At 42.6% G+C, this 24,338-nt stretch overlaps 1 protein-coding gene across 2 annotated transcripts in view; it reads right to left on the bottom strand.

Annotated features, from left to right (window-relative positions):
• UBE2V2 (ubiquitin conjugating enzyme E2 V2) overlaps positions 1-24,338 on the bottom strand; it is a 69,290-nt gene that overhangs the window by 13,150 nt on the left and 31,802 nt on the right. For both annotated transcript variants that reach the window (XM_017961994.3, XM_003902722.5), the window contains exons 2-3: positions 10,915-11,063; positions 2,828-2,953 (exon numbers count right to left, since the gene is read on the bottom strand). In XM_017961994.3, the coding sequence (XP_017817483.2) occupies positions 2,828-2,953; positions 10,915-11,063 (275 nt within the window). The remainder of the gene's footprint in view (positions 1-2,827; positions 2,954-10,914; positions 11,064-24,338) is intronic.

The following is a 24,338-nucleotide window of genomic DNA, read 5'->3' as shown; positions in this document are numbered from 1 at the left end:
ATTCCCACCCAGTGAGCCACGGCAAGAAGCAAGCATGCTGAGGCTGATGCCCCTAAAGGAATTTGAAGTGCAGAAATGACATGACACAATTTGTCTCTTAGGAGGATCCCTCTGGCTGCTAACTTTGGAAAGATTGGAAGGGATTTTAAAAAGCAGAATCAGAGATGTTGTTGCAAGAGTCCAGGAAATAAATGATGGCCAATATTCACTTGGTGGCAATGTAAACAGAAAAACAAGACCTAAATCGAGTTACAGTTGGAACATAAAACTGACAAGGCTTAATGATAAATGGGTTGGGAGAAGGGAGGTAGAAAGGGATGCAAAATATCAACTAATGGACCAAAAGCCCAAGAGATCAGATAAGCTTATTAGAGGTAGGTCTGAAATTTAATCTAAATTTCCTAGCTTCCATGACAATGTAGAACACACCATTGGTTACTTAATTTACAGCAACTATAATGTAAAAACAAACCAGTAGTGGAGAAAAACAGATACATCTAGTAGCAAAATCTAACAAAGATCTTCTTCATAAAGGCAATGCTGTGCGTCACACAGGACATTCCCTAAGTAATATCCTTTCTGTGTACTCATATGCTTTATAATCCTGCTCCTATCAAATTTCTTAAAAATAGGTAAGTGTACATAATTTCTAGAATAACCACTGAAAGAACACAAACAGAATGAAAGAAGTTGAGAACCATTCCAAAAGTAGGCAAGAAACATGCAGAAAAATAGAAACCACCAACTAAGATGATCTATTTAAACCTGAACATGTCAGTAATTATGTATATTAAATGTAAATGGACTAAATGCTCCCAGTAAATCACAAAGACTGACCAACTGAGGACTGTGAGGGCTAGAGAGACTGTCAGGTCCCAGCTCTGAGTTGGCACAGGGGTGGGCAGTGGGAGGGGTGTGGGGGGTGTTAATGGCCCAGCAGGTGCAGGGCTAAGGTTTCCAATGACCTTTTCCCACCTTCTTCCTTTCTCAGGGTCATGCTTTATTTGGCCTGGTGCCTCCCTGCTGGACGCACCAGCCAATCTGGGGCCCTGCCTCAGACCTGCGTATTAGGTTGGGGATGAGGGGCAGGGAGCTGGCTGTGAATCCAAGATTCAACTTGTTGCCAGAAGTACAGTTATATGAAGGGGAAATTGAGTAAATAAGTAAATGCATTGGGGAGCATGGGAGCCAGGTTTCTCAAATGGAAAGGAAGAATCACAGAACAAACCCTATAGTCTTAGAATAAAATTAGTGGGAGTTGTTAGTATAAACTCGTAATTTTTAACAGATGGTAAATAGATGAGAAGGAAAGAGAGAAGGAGAGAAGAAAGGAGGATGAATTTGTGTACATATGTGATACATTTGTAGTACAAAATACACTGGTAAAGAGAGGAAACACAGGGATGGGATGAGAAATCAAGGATACTGAGATCCTATTTCCTAAGATGGATGATACTAATTTTATGATGATGATATGTTATTTTGCTTCCTAAAATGTATTTTGTATGTGGTGTGCTCTCAACATGGCACCAAGAGAGCCTAGGCTTCAAAGACTTATCATGAACTTAACAATCTACTCATATTGGAAATTCAGCTGTTTCTACTAACTAACTTGTGTGGGTCAAGCAGGGCATGTCATTTTGTTTAAAGAGACAATAGGCTGGACACAGTGACTCACGCCTGTAATCCCAGCACTTTGGGAGGCCAAGGTGGGCGGATCACTTGAGGTCAGGAGTTTGAGTCCAGCCTGGCCAACATGACAAAACCCCATCTCTACCAAAAAATATAAAAATTAGCTGGGCTTGGTGGCATGTGCCTTGTAGTCTCACGTACTTAGGAGTCTGAAGTGGGAGAATCACTTGAGGCCAGGGGAAGTGGGGGAGTACCACTGCACTACAGCCTGGGGGACAGAGTGAAACCCAAAAATAAACAGACAATGATGCTCAGCCATGATTGTTTCAACACAGATATACTTGCTCCTCAAAGAAAAAAACCCTTTATGAATATTCATCCTTTTCATGAACAGTCATCCTTTTAATCCCACCAAGTGTACCTTAACCCTCAGAAAAGTAACATTCAAAGAGAAATAATGATCATCTTTATTTCTGACGGCGTTTCACTCTTTCACCCAGGCTGGAGTGCAGTGGCACAATCTCTACAGGAGTGAGCACCATGCCCCGCCCAATAATGGTCATCTTTTTACCAAATAAAGATCAACTGAAATATGACTACTAAGGCAATTAAAACCCTAAGAAAACTTTTGGCCGGGCACAGTGGCTCACATTTGTAATCCCAGCATTTTGGGAGGCCAAGGCAGGCGGATCACCTAAGGTGAGGAGTTCGAGACCAGCCTGGCCAAACACTGTGAAACCCCGTCTCTACAAAAATACAAAAATTAACCGGGCATGATGGTGGGTGCCCGTAATCCCAGCTACTCGGGAGGCTGAGGCAGGAGAATCGCTTGAACCCAGGAGGCGGAGGTTGCAGTGAGCCGAGATCACACTATTGTACTCCAGCCTGGGCGACAGAGTGAGACTCTGTTTCCAGAAAAAAAAAAAAAGAAAGAAAAAAAAAGTTTTAACCACCACATACATCTATTCCAGGCAAGCACATTAAGGTTTTTAAGGATGGCCTAATTTATATTAATAAAATAAAAACAACATAATGCAACCTTCTTTAGACTTCTGGCTTAACAAAAGTCCTCTTTTAAAAACTTTCTCCTAACTACATATTAATATCTTACACATATTATGCTGTGTGTATGTATAATTAACATATAGCTCTATACATTATGTTATATAAAACCAATATGACTATATTAACTTACCATCCCACTGGAATTATTTATTCCATTCATATTAATTTTTGTTACAAATCTAACTGACGGAGGAGCTTCTGGGTATTTAGGTCCACATTCTACTTTCAGGCTATATATTCTGTTTTCATAATTTGTCTGGAAGGCAAAAAACAAAAGACAATCAAAATAACAATACCTAAAATATTAATGTCTAAGTGCTAAAAAAAAAAAAAAAAGGAAAAGTACAATATGAATGTACTTGATAAGACAGTGTTTATGATTAAGAATTTATTTTTCCACATTCAAATTTATTTCACCTCTATGGTGAGAAAAAATGCAATAAGCATACTTAAAAATTGAGATTTTACAAAATTAATTCCATGAGATCTTACCAAATTAATTCTACAAAGTATTATCAATATGATCACAACTTGCTTTTGTGATAAAAATGATGCCTGTAACAAATTAGAAGGAAGAAGGAAAAAGGAAAAACCAAACCACTTAAATTTAGATTTTGCTAAAAAGTTTACATTGTAGAGGGAGGGGCTACTTGAGACTTGTGTCAAACATATATGAGGTTTCTGTTTTACACAACAGTTCTGCTTATTCCTATTGTTCCAGAATTGACTATTAATAGTGCCTGTTTTCATTCTCAAAAGGGTCTTGTTGGATAACAAATTATATGATCATCCTACTTAATATGGCAATCAATAACTTCTAGCAAAAAAGAAAACCCCACATTATACCATTGTGCAGCAATAAAACATAATTATTTTATGTCTCCTGTTAGTTATACTTATGTTGCTACTTCATTAATTTTGAGGTTCATTAAATCCCATTATCTGAATTCAGAGAAACAATAGCAAACTTTATGTTTACACATCATTTTCAAATAGGTATCAAACTTAAAGCTTCTAGATTATCCAGGGCTTATTTTCATGCCTATAAATTAGCTGTTCTTTCTCCTATGGCTTTTGTTCACTTGGTTAACTTATTAGTGTACCATTAAAACAGCAAAGTAAAAAATAAACGAATCCTTGGCCGGGCGCGGTGGCTCAAGCCTGTAATCCCAGCACTTTGGGAGGCCAAGATGGGCGGATCACGAGGTCAGGAGATCGAGACCATCCTGGCTAACACGGTGAAACCCCGTTTCTACTAAAAAATACAAAAAACTAGCTGGGCGAGGTGGCGGGCAGCTACACGGGAGGCTGAGGCAGGAGAATGGCATAAACCCGGGAGGGGGAGCTTGCAGAGAGCTGAGATCTGGCCACTGCACTCCAGCCCGGGCGACAGAGCAAGACTCCGTCTCAAAAAAAAAAAAAAAAACCAAAAAAAAATAAATGAATCCTCACCTTGACTCAAGAGATTAAAAAGAAAAAAATTGTTTTAAAGAGAATTTATAATTATTGAAATTTTAATAAATTTTCTAAATTATAATTAAAATAACATAAAAATATATACATAAATAAATGAAAGTGAAAAATTTAGTATCTGCTGGCTGCTGAATAAGACCAGAGAGGGAGGAAGCTAATCAACCATCTACAGATCTCACCTACTCAAACTGATCCCGTCCCCATAAACAACAGCTATCCAAATGGAGGTCAGATTTGCAGTATTAAACTACTCTAATGTAAAACCTATGCAACAATCTTATATGTATGTTATTAAATATTTCAATATTTTTAAGAAAAAAAGCTATATAAAACTTTTCTGAGATTAATAGCAAGCAAATATTAATAATATCCCCAGCACTTTCAATATATAAAAATGACTAAAATCAGATAGATCTAAAGATTATCTTGGCTGTGGTTCTCCAATCTGGATGCATATCAGACACCCCTATGATAGAGCAATTCTTTTTTTTTTTTTTTGAGACGGAGTCTTGCTGTCGCCCAGGTCGGAGTGCAGTGGAGCGATCTCGACTCACTAACTGCAAGCTCCACCTCCCGGGTTCACGCCATTCTCCTGCCTCAGCCTCCCAAGTAGCTGGGACTACAGGCACCCGCCACCACGCCTGGCTAATTTTTGGTATTTTTAGTAGAGACGGGGTTTCACCGTGTTAGCAAGGATGGTCTCGATCTCCTGACCTCGTGATCTGCCTGCCTCGGCCTCCCAAAGTGCTGGGATTACCGGCGCAAGCCACCGCGCCCGGCCCTGATACAGCAATTCTATTCCTAGGCATTTACCCAAACGAAATGGAAACAAACATGTTCACAAAAAGACTTCTACAAGAATGCCCATAGCAGCTTTATTTGTAAAAGCAATAATGTAGATTAAATCCAAATGTCCATTAAAAAAATTGATAAACACACTGTGGTATATCCATATAGTAAAATACTATTCAACAATAAAAAGAAACACACTCCTACTACCTGAGATAACACAACTGAATTGCTCAGACTTCATGCTGAGTAAAGACGAGAACCGTAAGTGTACACACTACATGACCCTACTTATCAAAGCTCTACAACATGCAAATCTCTCAGGTGCAGGAAGCAGGGGTGGGTGTGGGAAAGGGCACAGGGAGCTTTCTGGACTGACGAGAATGTTCTTTATTTCCGTAGGGGTAACAAGCTACATTTGTCAAACTCACGGCACATCTGTGCATTTCACTACATGTAAATTCTACCTCAATTCCTTTTAAGTTAAAAAACAAACAAACAAACAAAAAACCAAAGCTCTTTTCTGAAGGATTTTATGTTAAGAAAAAAAATTTTAGGCTGGGCACGGTGGCTCACACCTGTAATCCCAACACTTTGGGGGGCCGAGGCAGATCACGAGTCAGAAGATCGAGACAACGGTGAAACCCCATCTCCATTAAAAATACAAAAAATTAGCTCGGTGCGGTGGTGGGCGCCTGTAGTCCCAGCTACTCGGGAGGCTGAGGCAGGAGAATGGCATGAACCCGGGAGGCGGAGGTTGCAGTGAGCTGAGACCGTGCCACTGCACTCCAGCCTGGGTGACAGAGTGAGACTCCGTCTCAAAAAGAAAAAGAAAACAAATTTAATCCCAAAGCTAGCCTATTAATCTAATCCAATGCTTACAGTAAATATCACCCTAACTTCTGACACCTTTGATTTTATCCCCTCTAAATTTTAAATTAACAGGCTGGGCATGGTGGCTCATGCCTATAATCCCAGCACTTTGGGAGGCCAAAGGCAGGCATACTGCCTGAGGTCAGGAGTTCGAGACCAGACTGACCAACATGGTGAAACCCCGTCTCTACTAAAAAGACAAAAATTGGTAGCACATGCCTGTAATCCCAGCTAGTCAGGAGGCTGAGGCAGGAGAATCACCTGAACTCAGGAGGTGGCGGTTGCAGTGAGCTGACATCAAGCCACTGCACTCCAGCCTGGGTGGCAGAGCAAGACTGTCTCAAAAAAAAAAAAATTACATTAACAGCCAAGTTTTCCTGTTATCTAACAAAAAGCAAGAGCAAAAAAAAAAAGAGGAGAAAAACAAACTAATATTTACTAAGTCAAGTACTCAGGTATTCTCCTATTATGTAATCATTATTTCACTTAATTCTCATACTGTTTCTATTTTAAAGATGGAGACAGTACCTTCATTTACATATGAGAAAACTTGACAAAGTACTAAACTCTAGTGACAACAAATATTGCTTCAGAAAACTGAACACAGAAACATAGAAAAGAAAAACTGCTAATCATATAAATCCAAATAAATACTAGAACAAAAAAATGAGGGATCTGGCTGGATGCGGTGGCTCACACCTGTAATCCTAACACTTTGGGAGGCCGAGCAAGCGGATCACCTGAGGTCGGGAGTTCGAGACCAGCCTGACCAACATGGAGAAACCCCATCTCTACTAAAACTACAAAATTAGTCGGGCATGGTGGTGCATGCCTGTAATCCCAGCTACTTGGTAGCCTGAGGCAGGAGAATCGCTTGAACCTGGGAGGCAGAGGTTGCGGTGAGCCAATATCACGCCATTGCACTCCAGCCTGGGCAACAAGAGCAAAACTCCATCTCAAAAAAAACCACAGGGACCTTTAGTCAATAAAGTATAAAAAATAAAAAACAACTGGCCAGGCACAGTGGTTCATGCCTATAATCCTAGCACTTTGGCAAGCCAAGGCATGAGGGCCATTTGAGCCCAGGAGTTTGAGACCCATCTTGTCAACATAGTGAGACCCCTGTCTCTACACACACACACACACAAATTAGCCAGGTGGTGGTGTGCCCCTATAGTCCCAGCTACTCAGAAGGCTGAGGTGGGAGGATTGCTTGAGCCCAGAGGGTTAAGGCTGTGAGCTGTGATCGGGCCACTACACTCGAGCCTGGGTGACAGAGTGAGACTATCTCAAAATAAAATAAAACAAAAATAAAAAACAACCAACCGTGTAACAGTATGTTAAAAGTCTTCCTCCTCTCGACCAGCACGGTGGTTCACGTCTGTAATCCCAGCACTTTGGGAGGGCCGAGGTGGGCAGATCACCTGAGGTCAGGCTGAGACCAGCCTGACCAACATGGAGAAACCCCGTCTCTACTAAAACTACAAAATTAGGCCAGGCACAGTGGCTCACGCATGTAATCCCAGCACTCTGGGAGGCCGAGGCGGGCGGATCACGAGGTCAGGAGATCGAGATCATCCTGGCTAACACAGTGAAACCCCGTCTCTACTAAAAATACAAAAAATTAAAAGGGCATGGTGGTGGGTCCCTATAGTCCCGGCTACTCGGGAGGCTGAGGCAGGAGAATGCCATGAACCCGGGAGGCAGATGCGGTGGCGAGCTGAGATCGCACCACTGCACTGCAGCCTGAGCGACTGAGCAAGACTCCGTCTCAAAAAAAAAAATACAAAATTAGCTGGGTGTGGTGGCATATGCCTGTAATCCCAGCTACTAGGGAGGATGAGGCAGGAGAACCACTTGAACCTGGGAGGCAGAGGTTGCGGTGAGCCAAGATCACACCATTGCACTCCAGCCTGGGCAACAAGAACCAAACTCCGTCTCAAAAACAAATAAACAAACAAAAAACTCTTCTTTTTCTTCTGGCGAGATGTAGGTACTCTACCCTGGAGATAAAACTGTTCTCAATATCTCACCTTCTAAGGAGGAAACAACTGTGGTAAGACACCAACTCCTGCCTGTTTTATGAAAAGGCAACTGAATATACCCACTATAACCTCCTGCCTTCAAGAGAACTGAGAGAGAGGGTGATGCAGAGAAGATCATCAGGTGGTGAGCAGAGGCCAGCTCCAGAAGAAGCCTGTGCCTTTGCAGGGCACACCCTCCTACCTCTGCCTGGCACTCAAAGAAGTGAGCGGGTCTCTGATGAGGTTCAAGACACACTATCCCAAAGTACGGCACCTTGGCACTTAAGAAAACAGCAGAAGCGGCCGGGCGCGGTGGCTCACGCCTGTAATCCCAGCACTTTGGGAGGCCGAGGCGGGCGGATCACAAGGTCAGGAGATCGAGACCACAGTGAAACCCCATCTCTACTAAAAATACAAAAAATTAGCCGGGCGCGGTGGTGGGCGCCTGTAGTCCCAGCTACTCAGGAGGCTGAGGCAGGAGAATGGCGTGAACCCGGGAGGCGGAGCTTGCAGTGAGCCGAGATCGCGCCACTGCACTCCAGTCTGGGCGACAGTGCGAGACTCCGTCTCAAAAAAAAAAAAAAAAAGAAAAAGAAAAAAAAGAAAACAGCAGAAGCAAGGTTACTCTTACCTTACCTTCGCCCCCTTCTCCTCTGAAGCAGACCCTAAAATCTAGCTGACCTCCTCATGAAGTAGGTCATGAGAACCACTCCAAAGGGGTCTTGTCTTATGCCAAGAAAGGAATGAAATCCATAGACACAGGAATAATCTGAACAAACAGGCCCTGGTAAGTTCCCCCAGTTTATTACCTAGTGTGTTACCATCAGATCCAATCACGCTGTTACATTACTGTCCACTCTTCACCAAATTTAGCATAAAAATACGCAGGTTTCCCTGTTTCTTTGGGTCTTCCTTTCTGAATGTTCCCATGTCATGTAAAACTTAAATAAATTTGTATGCTTTTCTCTGCCTTTTATTATAAGTGCCTCAGCCATGAAGCTTGAGACAAGTGAGGAAAAGCTATTACGACCTTTTCTCCCCTGCAGCTCCAAAACCACCAACCACTGAGAGTGGAAGACCGCCATAGCATCTTGTCAGTGTGCCCTGCGCCCCTTGAGCGAGGAGAGAGTTGTGGAGAAGCAGCCTTCACCCCCATCCCAGTGGATGGAGTTTCCTGAGGTTCAGTGACACCAGGAATGGCAACCAGTTGGGGCATCCTGCAGGGGGCCCCAACCGGGTGAAAGACCAAGCAGGAGCCGGTCCACCACAGCTAGGAACTGTGCTGTGGGTCAGCCCACAAGACCACTGATGAACTCATCACAAGCTCCAAAACATTCTTAAAGAATAAAGTCTGCTGCAGGCAGTGGCTGGAGAAAAACCAAATCTAAATAATTCCAAATTTATATTCTACCAAGTTCTGACTGTTAAATCTTCAAATCAGTAAGTCAGAATGTTCATCAATTATAAGCACTTTTTTTTAACCAAACAGACCATAGTAATAACGTTCACAGGCAGTGAAAATCAAGGTTTTCATTATGCATACCAAGTTATAAGGAACTCTATCCATCAATATTATATTTCCTTCCTCAAATGTCTTTAGGAAAAAATAGAGCAAGGTACACAGGGAGCCTATCAGTTTAGGAGTGTGCATGAATTTTGCAAAGGAACACCAGAAAACAACATAAAACACACTAATTCATTCTCTATAATTAATGTTGCTAATTACCTGATACATTTTTCTTTTGTAATAATCAGGAGGGGCTGGGTGCGGTGGCTCACACCTGTAATCCCAGCATTTTGGGAGGCCAAGGCAGGTGGATCACTTGAGGCCAGGAGTTTGAGACCAGCCTGGCCGACATGGTGAAACCCCCTCTCTACAAAAACTACAAATATTAGCCAGCAGTGGTGGTGCACACCACCTCAGGAGGCTGAGGTGGAAGGATCGCTTGAGCCCAGGAGGCTGAGACTGCAGTATGCTGAGATCACACCACTGCCTGGGTGACTGAACAAGATATTGTCTCAATAATAATAATCATCATCATCATCATCATCATCATCATAAGGAACTCTAAACTCTACCCAAGAGCAAAACTGTTGAAATGCTCTCATCATAAGGTAGCAACCAGTATACAAAACCAAAGACTTGAAAAACCCTTCAAATGTGTGCTCTTTCTAACAAGCCAAAAACATTACAGACACACATTTCAAAGATTCGCTGCAAGAAGTGCAGTGGATGGGACCATTAAGTAAGGAATGCAACGTAAAAATAAATAAATAAATAAAAATTTTTTTAAAAATCCCAAGCTAGATAAAAAGACTTTGAGTAAAAATAAAACTTCATAAACCCAAGAAAGACCTAAGACAAAGTACAATGGGCCAGTTGCCAACCATACTAGAAAAAAGTGCAAGAATCATAGACTTTTTATAGATGAAGAAACTGAGACCTACAGCATTTCTATGGCATGTGAAGTGTCAGAGGGCAAATAGCAACGTGCACTCAATGCAAACCAATTTAGAAACCCTCAGGTTCACACCAGAGGTTAGTAACATGTTACGTCAAAATGACTGCTCTCCCCACATACCCCCCCTTCCATTTCCTCACCTTTTGTCCTCTCTATCTGGAATGTTCTCCATCCCCATCACCACCTTCTGAAATCCTACCAGTCAGTCCTTTAGCGCTCATTCCAAAGGCAACTTCCTCCACTGTTCAGCCTTCCTCAATTATTCCAGCTAGAAGAAACATATTCTAAAGTCCCGCAGTGAACTTGCTCTGTCATATTTAGAATCTGTCAATTTGTACTGATTTTTTTCTCCTTTACTAAACTGCAAAACTTTGATGGCAATGACCGTATCAACCTTCCTCTCTGCAATCCTCTACGTAATCAAGGATTATATCCTGCACATGGGAAGCATCAATAAATGTAAACAAAATAAATAAAAAGGAACTATTTTAGAAGTTATCATAATTGCTTATTTTAATATCAATAGTATAAAATTAAATGTTAACTCTAAAGTAACAATAAGTATTAATAGAAAAAATATAATTTATAACACTGACCCTTGGTGGCCCAATAATCATGCCTGTCCACCTTGTAAGTGTCATATCTTCATCATCTTCAAGGCCCCAGCTAACGGTACCATCGCCTACTCCTTTTTGTCCTTCTTCAAGTTCTTCCAACAAGCGAAAATTACGAGGAACTTTAACTCCTATACAAAAGAACGTCAGTGTAAATGTAAAAAGCTCATTAATTATAAGAGCTACACATATTTAAATTCAGCTTTTTCCAAATTAACTTTTATAAATTATTTCCCAAAAAGACAAAATTCCCTTTAAAAGGCATTCTGCTCCAGAAAATGCTGGATCTAACAACCCCTCAAAATGAAAACCCTAAAGCAAGCACTGTACCAAACATTAATAGCAGTATACAACACGTGTATAATTCCTCATCCATTTTATACTGATATGTCAATCAATCATAAGGAAATCGTTACAAAGTGAACGTTTCCCCTACTTGAGGTTTCTGTTACAGTCAAGGACTCTGCATCAAACAAACAGCCATGACCAGAAAGTTAATAAAAGCCAAAGTTCATTAATACATACTCTCTAATGATTTTTAAAGAGTAGAATTATGTTCCATCTTAGAAAGTGCACCAGAAGGTACTGTCTTTTAGAATCCTGAAGCAGTCCCACCCATGTAGGGGCATGTGAAAACAGAATCTGTCAGATCGCGAGTTCGTGACCAGCGTGACCAACGTGGAGAAACCCCATCTCTACTTGAAATACAAAATTAGCCAGGCGTGGTGGTGCATGCCTGTAATCCCAGCTACTTGGGAGGCTGAGGCAGGAGAATCGCTTGAACCCGGAAGGTGTAGGCTGCGGTGAGCCGAGATGCCACCATTGCACTCCAGCCTGGGCAACAAGAGTGAAAGTCCGTTTAAAAAAAAAAGAGTGTTTACACAAGTAAAGTGTGTCTGCTTTTTAAGAGTTTATTCAGTTTAGGAAGGGGAGTCAAAATTTGTACTTGATTTCAATTTATTGAAATTGAAAGTATTCCTAACGTTTTTTGCTTTCATGTATATGCAAAGGTAAATATTTATTAATCAAACCTTATAAATTTGAGGTTATTTTAGCCTGATTTCTCAGAACTTTTAATTTGTCTGTGTAGAAATGGGTTTACTAAATATTTTTAGACAATTTCTTAAGTATCTACTTTTATTTGCATACAGTAAGTTAGGAAAGACATTTAAAGTTCCTCATACATCTGCTGTGTTATTTTGTGTGTATGAGAGTCTCGCTCGTAGCCAACGCAACCTCCACCTCCCAGGTTCAAGCTATTCTCCTGCCTCAGCTTCTCAAATAGCTGGGATTTCAGGCGTGCGTCACCATGCCCGGCTAATTTTTGTATTTTCAGTAAAGATGGAGTTTCACCATGTTGGCCAGACTGGTCTGGAACATTTAATGTTCTAGAGGCAGAGGCTGCAGTGAGCCGAGATTGCACCACTGCATTCCAGCCTAGGCGACAGAGCAAGGCTCTGTCTTAAAAAAAAAAAAAAAAAAAAAAAAAAGGCCGGGCACAGTGGCTCACGCCTGTAATCCTAGCACTTTGGGAGGTCAAGGCAGGTGGATCACGAGGTCAGGAGATCGAGACCGTCCTGGCTAACACCGTGAAACCCCGTCTCTACTAAAAATACCAAAAATTAGCCAGGCGTGGTGGTGGGTGCCTGTAGTCCCAGCTACTCCGGAGGCTGAGGCAGGAGAATGGCATGAACCCGGAAGGCAGAGCTTGCAGTGAGCTGAGATCACACCACTGCACTCCACCCTGGGCGAAAGAGCGAGACTCCATCTCACAAAAAAAAAAAAAAGAAAAGAAAAAAAAAAGACCAGCCTGGCCAACATGATGAAACCCTATCTCTACTAAAAATACAAAATTTAGCCAGGCATGGTGGTGCACACCTGTAATCCCAACCAGCAACATGGAAGGCTGAGGCAGAAGAATCGCTTGAACCCAGGAGGTGGAGGTTGAAGTGAGCCAAGATCAAGCCCCTGCCTGGGAGACAGAGCAAGACTGTCTCGAAAACAAAAACAAAACAAAAAAAGAAAACAAAACAGAGGGGACACTTTCCTAGATTTTAAGACTTCCTCATCAGCTAAAGAAATCATTAAGAAAATACGGAATTAGTGCAGAAATGAACAGACTAATGAAAAAGAAAAGCCCCAAAGCAGACATATCATATATGAAAATGTGCTTTTTAGTAGAGGCAACACTAAAAGTCAGTAAAGAGACTAGAGGCATGACAAGTAAATGCAACCTTGGTTATCAGGAAAAATATTATTGTCATTATTTTGCTTTAAAGAACAGTAGTGGTGAAATCTGAATAGGGCTGGTAGATAACAGTCCTTTCTCAATATTAATTTCCTGGTTTTAACAATTATATTGTAAGAAAATGTCCTAGTTGAAGTATGTAGGGGTGAAGAGACAGTATCTGTTAACTTACTCTTGAATGGTTCCCCCAAAAAACGAAATCGAATGTGGAGGGAGGGGGGAAGAGAGTACACACAAGAGCAAGCAAAAATGTTAAACATTAATATTTGATGGATCTGCATGAAGGTATATGGGAATCCTTCGTACTACTTATGTAACTTTTCTGCAAATCTAAAGTTATTTCAAAAGAGAACAAACAAAAAAAAAATAGAAAAGGCTAGGCATGGTGGCTCACACTTGTAAACCCAGCACTCTGAGAGGCCAAGGTGGGCCAATCAACTGAGCCCAGGAGCTGAAAACCAGTCTGGGCAACATGGCAAGACCCCATCTCTAAAAAAATACAAAAATTAGCCAGGTGTGGTGGCTGGCACATGCCTGTGGTCCCAGCTATTCAGGAGGCGAGGATCACCTGAGCCCGGGGAGGTCAAGGCTGCAGTGATCTGTGATCACACCACTGCACTCCAGCCTGGGCCACAGAGTGAAACCCTGTCTTAAAAGAGAAAAAAAAAAAAGTAGGAAAAGTTAATGGTGTTGGAACATTTTACCAATATGGAAAAATAAAATTAGAACCCAATCTGATCTCATAGTATATATAAAAATCAAGGCAGATTAAATGAAAAGATAAGCTACAGACTGAAAAAAGATATGAATAACAAAAAGCAGACAAGAATGTTATTCAAAATACAGAAAGAATTCCTCCTAGAAATCAATAAGGAAAAGAAAACCCTAGAGAACAATGAGAACATATTAGGAATAAGGTTTACAGAAAACAGTAATGACCAACAAACATAAAAATATGCTCAACCTCATCAGTGATCAGGGAAACGTAACAGCTTACTCTAGCCACCAAACTGACAAATATTAAGTCTGATAATTCTTTATCTGGGCAAAGATGTAGATATTGGAAGTTCATTCACTGCTGCAGTTAGAATACACTGGTATAGAAGCTCTAAACAAATGTAGTTTTTATACGTATATACATATGTAGCAAAAAGTATAAAGGTGTTAGTGGAAAAGATATTTAAAAATCAGGGGTCGGGCGAGGCACAGTGGCTCACGCCTGTAATCCCAACACTTGAGGAGGCCAAGGCAGGTGGATCACCTGAGGGCAGGAGTTTGACACCAGCCCGGTCAACATGGTAAAACCCATCTCTACTAAAAATACAAACCTGTCTCTACTAAAACTTCTCCTGAGGCAGAAGAATCGCATGAGCCCAGGAGGCAGAGGTTGCGGTGAGCTGAGATCACGCCACTGCACTTCAGCCTGGGTGACAGAGCAAGACTCTGTCTCAAAAAAAAAAAAAAAAAAAAAATCAGGATTATTGGGCCAGGTGTGCTGGCTCATGCCTGTAATCCCAACACTTTGGGAGACTGAAATGGGCAAATCACTTGAGTTCGACACCAGCCTGGTCAACACTGTGAAACCCTGTCTCTACTAAAAATACAAAAAATTAGCTGGGAGGCTGGGCGTGGTAGCTCACGCCTGTAATCCCAGCACTTTGAGAGGCTGAGGCAGGTGGATCATCTGAGGTCAGGAGTTTGAGACCAGCCTGGCCAACATGGTGAAACCCCATCTCTACTAAAAATACAAAAGAATTAGCCAGGCATGGTGGCGTGCGCCTGTAGTCCCAGCTACCTGGGAGGCTGAGGCAGGAGAATCAGTTGAACCCGGGAGGCGGAGGTTGCAGTAAGCCAAGACTGCGCCACTGCACTCCAGCCTGGGAGAGAGAGCAAGACTGCATCTCAAAAAATAATAATAATAATAATTAGCTGGGCATGGTGGTATGCACCTGTAGTTCCAGATACTCAGGAGGCTAAGGCGGGAGGATCACTTGAACAGGGAGCAGAGGTTGTAGTAAGCCAAGATCACGCCACTACACTCCATTTTGGGTGACAGAGTCCGACTCTGTCTCAAAATAAATAAATAAATACAAATAATAAAAAATCAGGATATTGATGACCTCTGGGCAAAGAGAAAGTGGCCTAGGACTTAGAAGGGAAAATAGGACTTTAAATGTACTAGAAATGTTCTATTTCCAAAAAACAATCTGAAGCAAGAATTTATTAGAATGTGAACAGCCAGGGTGAGTACATGTATATTCACATATTTTTCTGGTGTTTGAAATATTTAAAAAGAAAAGGAAGGATTGGGCGGGTGGAACCAAAAAAAAGGCGTGGGGAGGACATTACAAAAGAGAGACAGAATGCTGGGCAATGTTTGGGGACTGCAACTGAGTATGAGAGCAAAGAGTCAGAAATGGCCTGGAAGGGGCACCCTTAGCAATTCAGCCTTTATCTGCAGTAATGAGGATTCAGGGAGGACATAAACTTCACTTTGCTGCAACGTGGGAATGGATTGGGAGGTAAGAGGAGGAGAAAAGTATCAGCTGTTATAAAAGACCAAGAAAGAGGATGAAGTGCTAAGCACTCAGTTGACTGAGAAAGTTGTGGTTCATTTTACTGTTGTAATTATTTGGTTTTATTTATTTATTTCCATTTAAACAGCACCAAATGTCTACTGTGAGCCAGAGAATTGTGGCTAGGCCCCTGATCTTGCCGTGATAGTCGAAGTCCTGCTCTTGTGGAGCTTAATGTTCAGCAGCGCATCAAGACACAGAAACCACGATTAGAGTAGGAGAAGCGAGAAAAAGGAGGTAACAGCATAAAGTGAGAGTTTTGCTCTACTAAGAACCTAACTAGATGACTGAGCAAAGTGTTTTCTTTTTATACTTTGCATACTTCGACTAAACCATATCAGTGATATATATACAACTTTTTGTCTACCCCAGTATATCTCAATGACCAACACACAAGAGTCTAGCACAGGAAGGCAACCCACTGCCCTGGGTAGAAGAGGCAAAAGAAAGGAGAAATCCTATCGCCTTGCCTCCGTCCCCCACCTCTATCCCTAGTCAGAATTCCTGCTGAAACACATTATTTCTAAAGCCTTAGCCTTTCATAAACTGATTCTAAAAGAAACAATCTATCCCTCTGATGCCCAAAATGTCACTTCCTAAGACTTCATAACCCATATATGTGTTTTTCTTTTTAGAGACAGAGTCTTGCTCTTGTCGCCCAGGACAGAGTGCAATGGCACGATCTTGGCTCACTGCAACCTTTGCCTCCGGGTTTCAAGTGATCCTCCTGCCTCAGCCTCCGGAGTAGCTGGGATTACAGGTGCCTGCCACAATGCCTGGCTAATTTTTGTATTTTTAGTAGAGATGGGGTTTCGCCATGTTGGCCAGGCTGGTTTCAAACTCCTGACCTCGTGATCCGCCCGCCTCGGCCTCCCAAAGTGTTGGGATTACAGGCGTGAGCCACTATGCCTGGCCAACCCTTATATATATTATCTGTCATGAGTCAAGAATCTGGATACCACAAATACCCTGAGATTTGATCTATACATTCTATGCACACAATGAAACATCACATGTACCCCACAAAATATGTAAAATATTACATATCAACATCACTTGAAAAAATAGTTTTGAGTCGGCCGGGTGGTGGCTCATGCCTGTAATCCCAGCATTTGGGAGGCCGAGGCGGGTAGATCATGAGATCAGGAGTTCAACACCAGCCTAGCCAAGATGGTGAAACCCCATCTTTACTACAGATACAAAAAATTAGCCGGGCGTGGTAGTACGTGCCTGTAATCCAAGCTACTCGGGAGGCTGAGGCAGGAGAATCGCTTGAACCCGGGTGGCAGAGGTTGCAGTGAGCCAAGACCACGCCACTGCACTCCTTCCTCAGCAACAGACTGAGACTCTGCCTCAAAAAAAAAAAAAAAAAAAAAAAAAAAAAAAACATATATATATATACACACACACACACTTTTTTTTTGAGTCAAGAATCGTTATACTCTGTACCAAATTAAAGATGGCCACAAATTCTTTGCTTTTCCTCCCACTAATAGGTGAAGTCTGATTTTCCTCCTTTAATCTTCCTTCATTTTATTTGGAACACTACTTAAGAACATCATACATGACCCTATCCTAAGATGTTTTTTTAAAAAAATTGGCCAGGTGTAGTGGCTCACGCCTGTAATCTTAACACTTTGGGACACCAAGATGGGAAGATCGCTTGAGCCCAGGAGTTCAAGACGAGCCTGAGCAACATGGCAAAACCCCATCTCTACAAAAAATGCAAAAATTAGTCAGGCGTGGTGGCGCACATCTGTAGTCTCAGCTGCTCTGGAGGTTAACGTAGGAGGATCACTTGAGCCTGGGAGGTAGAGGTTTCAGTGAGCCATGTTTGTTCACGCCACTGCACTCTAGCCTGGGTGACAGAGTGAGACTCGGTCTTGGAAAATAAAAAAAGAAATTAAAGGCAAAGGGAGAAAAGTAATAATTACAAGGCACACAACTATCCATTTTTTTTTTTTTTTTTTTGAAATGGAGTCTCACCCTGTCACCCAGGCTACAGTGCAGTGGCATGATCTCAGCTCACTGCAACTGCCTCCTCATGAGTTTAAGTGATTCTCCTGCTTCAGCCTCCTGAGTAGCTGGGATTACAGGCGCCCACTACAATGCCCGGCTAATTTCCGTATTTTTAGTAGAGATGGGGTTTCATCATGTTTCCAGGCTGGTCTCGAACTCCTGACCTCAAGTGATCCACCCACCTTGGCTTCCCAAAGTGCTGGGATTACAGGCGTGAGCCACTGTGCCAGGCACAGGCTAATTTTTTAAACTATTTTTTAAAACTCTGTATCAGCTGGGCGCAGTGGCTCACGCCTATAATCCCACACTTTGGGTGGCCAAGGGGGTGGACCACTTGAGGTCAGGAGTTCAAGAGGAGCCTAGCCAACACAGTAAAAGCCCCTTTCTACTAAAAATACAAAAATTAGCTGGTCATGGTGGCACATGCCTGTATGCCCAACTATTCGGGAGGCTGAGGCAGGAGAATTGCTTGAACCCCAGAGGCGGAGGTTGCGGTGAGCTGAGATAGTGGCACTGCACTCCAGCCTGGGTGACAGAGCAAGAACCTGTCTCAAAAAACAAAAACCCTGCCAGGCGCAGTGGCTCACACCTGTCATCCCAGCACTTTGGGAGGCCGAGGCGAGCAGATCACCTGAGGTTGGGAGTTCTAGACCAGCCTGACCAACATGGAGAAACCCCATCTCTACTAAAAATAAAAAAAATTAGCCTGGCGTGGTGGTGCGTGCCTGTAGTCCCAGCTCCTGCAAAGATTGAGGCAGGAGAATCACCTGAACCCAGGAGGTGGACGTTGCAGTGAGCCAAGATCATGCCACTACACTCCAGCCTGGGAGAGAAAATGAGACCCAGTCTCAAAAAAAAAAAAAAAAAAGCACACACACATATATACACACACACATATATACATACACATATATGTATACACACACACACATATAAAAAACAAGAATTTTTAAATATGTAGTATGATTTGACTTAAATGCTACTGTGTGAAATTTCCCCTCAGGACAAAACACCAGGGCGCAGAATGTCTGCAGAGTGCTGTGAGCCATCCTCCACCCTCCAGACCCAGGCGCACCCCTCCTCCCCTTGAAGCTGCACAGGCCTTCCTACCTGTTTTATCAATAGAATAGGGAAGCAGTGGCAGAGCGTGGTGGCTCATGCCTGTAATCCCAGCACTTTGGGAGGCCAAGGTGGGCAGATCACCTGAGGTTAGGAGTTTGTGACCAGCCTGTCCAACATGGTGAAACCCCATCTCTACTAAAAATACACACAAAAAAATTAGCTGGGTATGGTGGTGCACACCTGTAGTCCAGCTACTTTGGAGGCTGAGGCACAAGAATCGCTTGAACCTGGGAGGCAGAAGTAGCAGTGAGCCGAGACTGTGCCACTGCACTACAGCCTGGGTGACACAGTGAGACTCTGCCTCCAAAAAAAGAATAAACAGGGAAGCAGCAACGCTAGGCCAGTTCTGGCACTCGCTTGTAAGAGGAATGCTAACTTCTGCTTTCGTTCTTTTGGAAGACAACTGTCATGTAAGAATTCTGAACACCCTGACACCACCAGGATGTGAGGAAGTCCTAACTGGCCACGTGCAGAGGCTGCAGGGAGGGGGAGCAAGGCGTCCTAGGCAATAAGCCTATCCCTTCACCAGCTTGATGCAACCACATGAGTGACTCTAAGTGAAACCAGCAGAACCACCCAGTCAACTCCCATATTATGAGAAAAAAATCAGTCATCGTTTGAAGCCACAGAATTTTGATATAATTTGTTACACAGCAATAGATAAATGAAGGGAGGGGGGTTGGAAAAGCAATCTGAACAAAAATGTTTATTTGGCAGTGCAAAAACTTAAAGAAGTCAATTGGTATACATTCAGGCAAACTATGTCACATAATTTAAAACATTATATAAAGTCATTTAAACTACATGAATTATATTGTGTATAAGTTAAAAAAAAAAAAAAGGAGTGGGGGAGACCTAATAGCAACACATATATTTTGATCATAATTATAAAAAAACTCTCATATATACAACAGTATGGATCCAAAGACAACCTACAATTGACATTTTAAATTCATTGGGACTGTGGAATCTTTCAAAAAAGAAAACAGGATGAGTGCGGTGGCTCACGTCTGTAATCCCAGCACTTTGGAAAGCCGAGGCAGGGGGATCACGAGGTCAGGAGTTCCAGACCAGCCTGGCCAACATAGTGAAACCCCATCTCTACTAAAAATACAAAAAAATTAGCCAGACACGGTGGCGGGAACCTGTAATTCCAGCTACTTGGGAGGCTGAGGCAGGAGAATCGCTTGAACCCAGGAGGTGGAGGTTGCAGTGAGCCAAGATGGCGCCACTGCACTCCAGCCCGGTGACAGTGCGAGACTCCGTCTCCAAAAAAACAGAGGTCAAATATGAAGACAGAATAAAAACAGTGGTTACCAAGGCTGGGGCTGGAAAGGAAATAGGGAGCTGTAGATCAATGGATACAAAATAGCAGGTATGTAGGATGAACAAGTCTGCAGATCTAATGTTCTGCAGAACAGCCTTGAGGACTTCCTTCTTTTTTTTGCAACAGGGTCTCTCTCTATTGCCCAGGCTAGAGCACAGTGGCTCAATCAAAGCTCACTGCAGCCTCGTCCACCTGGACTCAAGCAATCCTCCCACCTTAGCCTCCCAAGTAGCTAGGACTATAGGCGCGTGCCAACATGTGAGGTAATTTTTGTATTTTTTGTAGAGAGGGAGTTTTGCCATGTTGCCCAGGCTGGTCTTGAACTCCTGGGCTCAAATGATCGGCCCGCCTCAGCCTCCCAAAGTGCTAGGATTACAGATATGAGCCCGCACCCAGCCATGAGGACTTTTAGTAAGAGTTTGCTATGGTGAGGATTTTTGCTCTTGCCACAGGAAGGAAAAACAGGTAACTGTAGATGATGGATACGTTAATTTGATTCACTACAGTAACCATTTTACTATACGTCTCATAACATGATATATATACCTTAAACACACACAATAAATTTTATTTTAAAAAAACAAGAAATGAGCCAGGTGTGGTGGCTCATGCCCATAGTCCCAGCACTTTGGGAGGTCAAGGCAGGAGGATCACTTAAGTAAAGGAGTTCGAGAACTGCCTGGCCAACATGGTGAAACCCCATCTCTACTAAAAATACAAAAATTAGCCAGCGTGGTGGTGAAAGCCTATAATCCCAGTTACTCAGGTGGCAGAGGCAGGAGAATCACTTGAATCCGGGAGGCAGAGGTTGCAATGAGCTGACATCACACCACTGCACTCCAGCCTGGGCAACAGAGACAGTCTCAGGAAAAAAAAAAGAAAAAGAAAAAAAAAATCACTGAGTCTTTCTGCCTTATAAAGTTGTTAGAATATTTGAAGACACTAAGAAAAGTCAAGTCTTTTCAAGCAAATGAGTCCTTCATGTGATAACTTTATTCTGCCTTGTGCTCTGGATGGTATGCCCCTGCTCCTTTCAAGGCATCCTCGGTGGAATTCCTTGCTGAGTGGGTCTGCCATCCTATCCGCTTTTAACATTCATCCAGCAAAGTAATGAGTGTGAATCATAAGCCCCATCACAGTTCTACACTCAGGAAAACTGTTCCAGAATCCTAACTGGGCCCATAACCCCACTGGCTGTTTCAAAAACATCAGTTACAACCCCACTCTCAAGAACACTATTTGTTGACATTAATAATGTCAATAATGTCAATAATACACAATTATTGACATCAAAGCATATGCTGGGGTGTGTGCGCATGGGTGTCTGTGTGTTTGTTTTGAGACAGGGACTCTGTCGCCATGGCTGAAGTGCAGTGGTGCAATCATGGCTCACTACAGCCTCAAACAACTCCTAGGCCTTCCATGTCAGCCTCCAGAGTAGCTGGGACTGCAGGCGTGCACCGCCACATCCAGCTAATTTTTAAAATATTTTTAGTAGAGACAAGGTCTTGCTAGGTTGCCCAGGCTGGTTGCAAACTCCCAGGCTCAAGGGGTCCTCCTGCCTCAGCCTCCCAAAGTGCTGAGACTATAGGTGTGAGCCCCATGCCCAGTTACATTTTTTCTGAACTTTAAAATTGAAATACATCCATCATTCAGACACTGTGAATTTATACAAATAGATTTAATATTAAAAACTATATTTACATAATTCACCAAAAAACATCAGAAGGTGATATTCTTTTGCTGAAGTGAAGGTTTACCAGATAAACCAATTTTCAACTTTAGCCTCCAAAATATTTCAAAAAATTGTATGAGATTAAAAACATATTTCAATAGAACACATTTAAGTTTAAATTGATCACAACTGTTTAGTATTCAGATAATAAATGAGAACACATGTCAGTATGTTTGTAGAATCCAGTATTTGAAATATATTATATATTCACCTCAATGTGGGCATCTTAACAGTTTTTTTAAATACTGTCTTTCATCAAATCTAAGATGGCATAACCAATTACATGATACTATAATTTTAAAAAATTTTTAAACTCTACCAATTAAACTATAACACATATATCCATTTTGGATATTTAAATGTTTTAGAATTGATGAAATATAGTAGATAAAAATGTAATTTATAAAAACAAAATTTACTCACACCTGTAATCCCAGCACTTTGGGAGGCCAAGGCGGGTAGATCACGAGGTCAGGAGATTGAGACCATCCTGGCTAACATGGTAATACCCCGCCTCTACTAAAAATACAAAAAAATTAGCCAGGAGTGGTGGCATGCATCTCTACTCGGGAGGCTGAGGCAGAAGAATCACTTGAACTTGGGAGGTGGAGGTTGCAGTGAGCCAAGATCACATCACTGCACTCCAGCCTGGGTGACAGAGCGAGACTCCATCTCAAAAAAGAAAAAAAAAAAAAAATTCAAGTCAAACTTTGTACATCTGAAGCATCTGTACTACACTTTCAAACACAAGTGGAAAAACCTCTGGATTAGAGGATTTCCAAAGTATTTCATTGCTGTGGTGTGGAGAACACATATACAGGAGAAATTAATCATACTACTGTTATTCTTTAGGTTGTAACCAAAACCACCCTGCCCCTAGCCACTGCCAAAAAATCACCACCTATATGAAGAGTTCATTTAGAATCTATTTGTTAGATACTAACTCAGCTAGATAAGGGGAAAATAAGCAGCTTCATGATTTTAGATTTAATGAATATATGTGACTAAAATATTATTTTAGTAGTTTTACTTCAGAAAAGCAAACTAAAAATAAGACAGTGAAATATTACAATCTACAAAAAGGAAAGGCTGGTTTTTTTAGCAGAGGGAGGGGATTGTTTCTTTGGTTTTTTTTTTTTTTTTTTTTGAGATGGAGTCTCGCTCTGTCGCCCAGGCTGGAGTGCAGTGGCCGGATCTCAGCTCGCTGCAAGCTCCGCCTCCCGGGTTCACGCCATTCTCCTGCCTCAGCCTCCCGAGTAGCTGGGACTACAGGCGCCCGCCACCTCGCCCGGCTAATTTTTTTCTTTTTGTATTTTAGTAGAGACGGGGTTTCACCGTGTTAGCCAGGATGGTCTCGATCTCCTGAACTCGTGATCCGCCCGTCTCGGCCTCCCAAAGTGCTGGGATTACAGGCTTGAGCCACTGCGCCCGGCCTGTTTCTTTGTTTTGAGAGAGAGTCTTGCTCTGTCACCCAGGCTGGAGTGCAGTGGCACCATCTCAGCTCACTGAAACCTCTGCCTCCTGGATTCAAGGGCTTCTCCTGGCTCAGCCTCCCAAGTAGGTGGGATTACAGGTGCCTGCCACCACACCTGGCTAATTTTTATTTTTGTGTTTTTGGTTTTTTTTCTTTTTTTTTTTTTTTCGAGACAGAGTCTTGCTCTGTGGCCCAGGCTGGAGGACAATGGTGCAATCTCAGCTCACTGCAACCTCCACTTCCCAGGTTCAAGTGATTCTCCCGCCTCAGCCTGCCAAACAGCTGAAACTACAGGCATGTACCACCACTCCTGGCTAATTTTTGTATTTTTAGTAGAGACGGGGTTTCACCATGTTGGCCAGGCTGGTCTCAAACTCCTGACTTCAAATGATCCGCCCACCTCAGCCTCCCAAAGTGCTGGGATTTCAGGAGTGAGCCGCCATGCCTAGCCAGTTTTTGTTTTGTTTTTTGTTTTTGAGACAGGGTCTCACTCTGTCACCCAGGCTGGAGTGCACAATCTCAGCTCACTGCAACCTCCACCTCCCAGCCTTAAGCAATTCTCCCACCTCAGCCCCGCAAGTAGCTGGGACCATAGGCGCATGCCACCACATCCAGCTAATTTTTGTATTTTTAGTAGAGATGGGGTTTCGTCATGTTGCCCAGGCTGGTCTCGAACTCCTGGGCTCAAGTGATCTGCCCGCCTAGGCCTCCCAACATGCTGGGATTAGAAGCATGAGCCACTGCGCCCAGCCTGAAAAGCTAGGTTTTACTTGAGCCATTTATTTTCTCATTATTAAATCCCTGACACAGAAAGACACTGTACCACAGAAAATGATGACACAACAGGCACTCGATAAACACCTGGTGAATTTATGGCAAATGCTTGCTTTTAATCTTTCTCTCAA

Source organism: Papio anubis, chromosome 8 (assembly GCF_008728515.1).
Source record: "Papio anubis isolate 15944 chromosome 8, Panubis1.0, whole genome shotgun sequence".
Classification (NCBI taxonomy): domain Eukaryota; kingdom Metazoa; phylum Chordata; class Mammalia; order Primates; family Cercopithecidae; genus Papio; species Papio anubis.
This window is presented reverse-complemented; position numbering and strand designations above follow the sequence as displayed.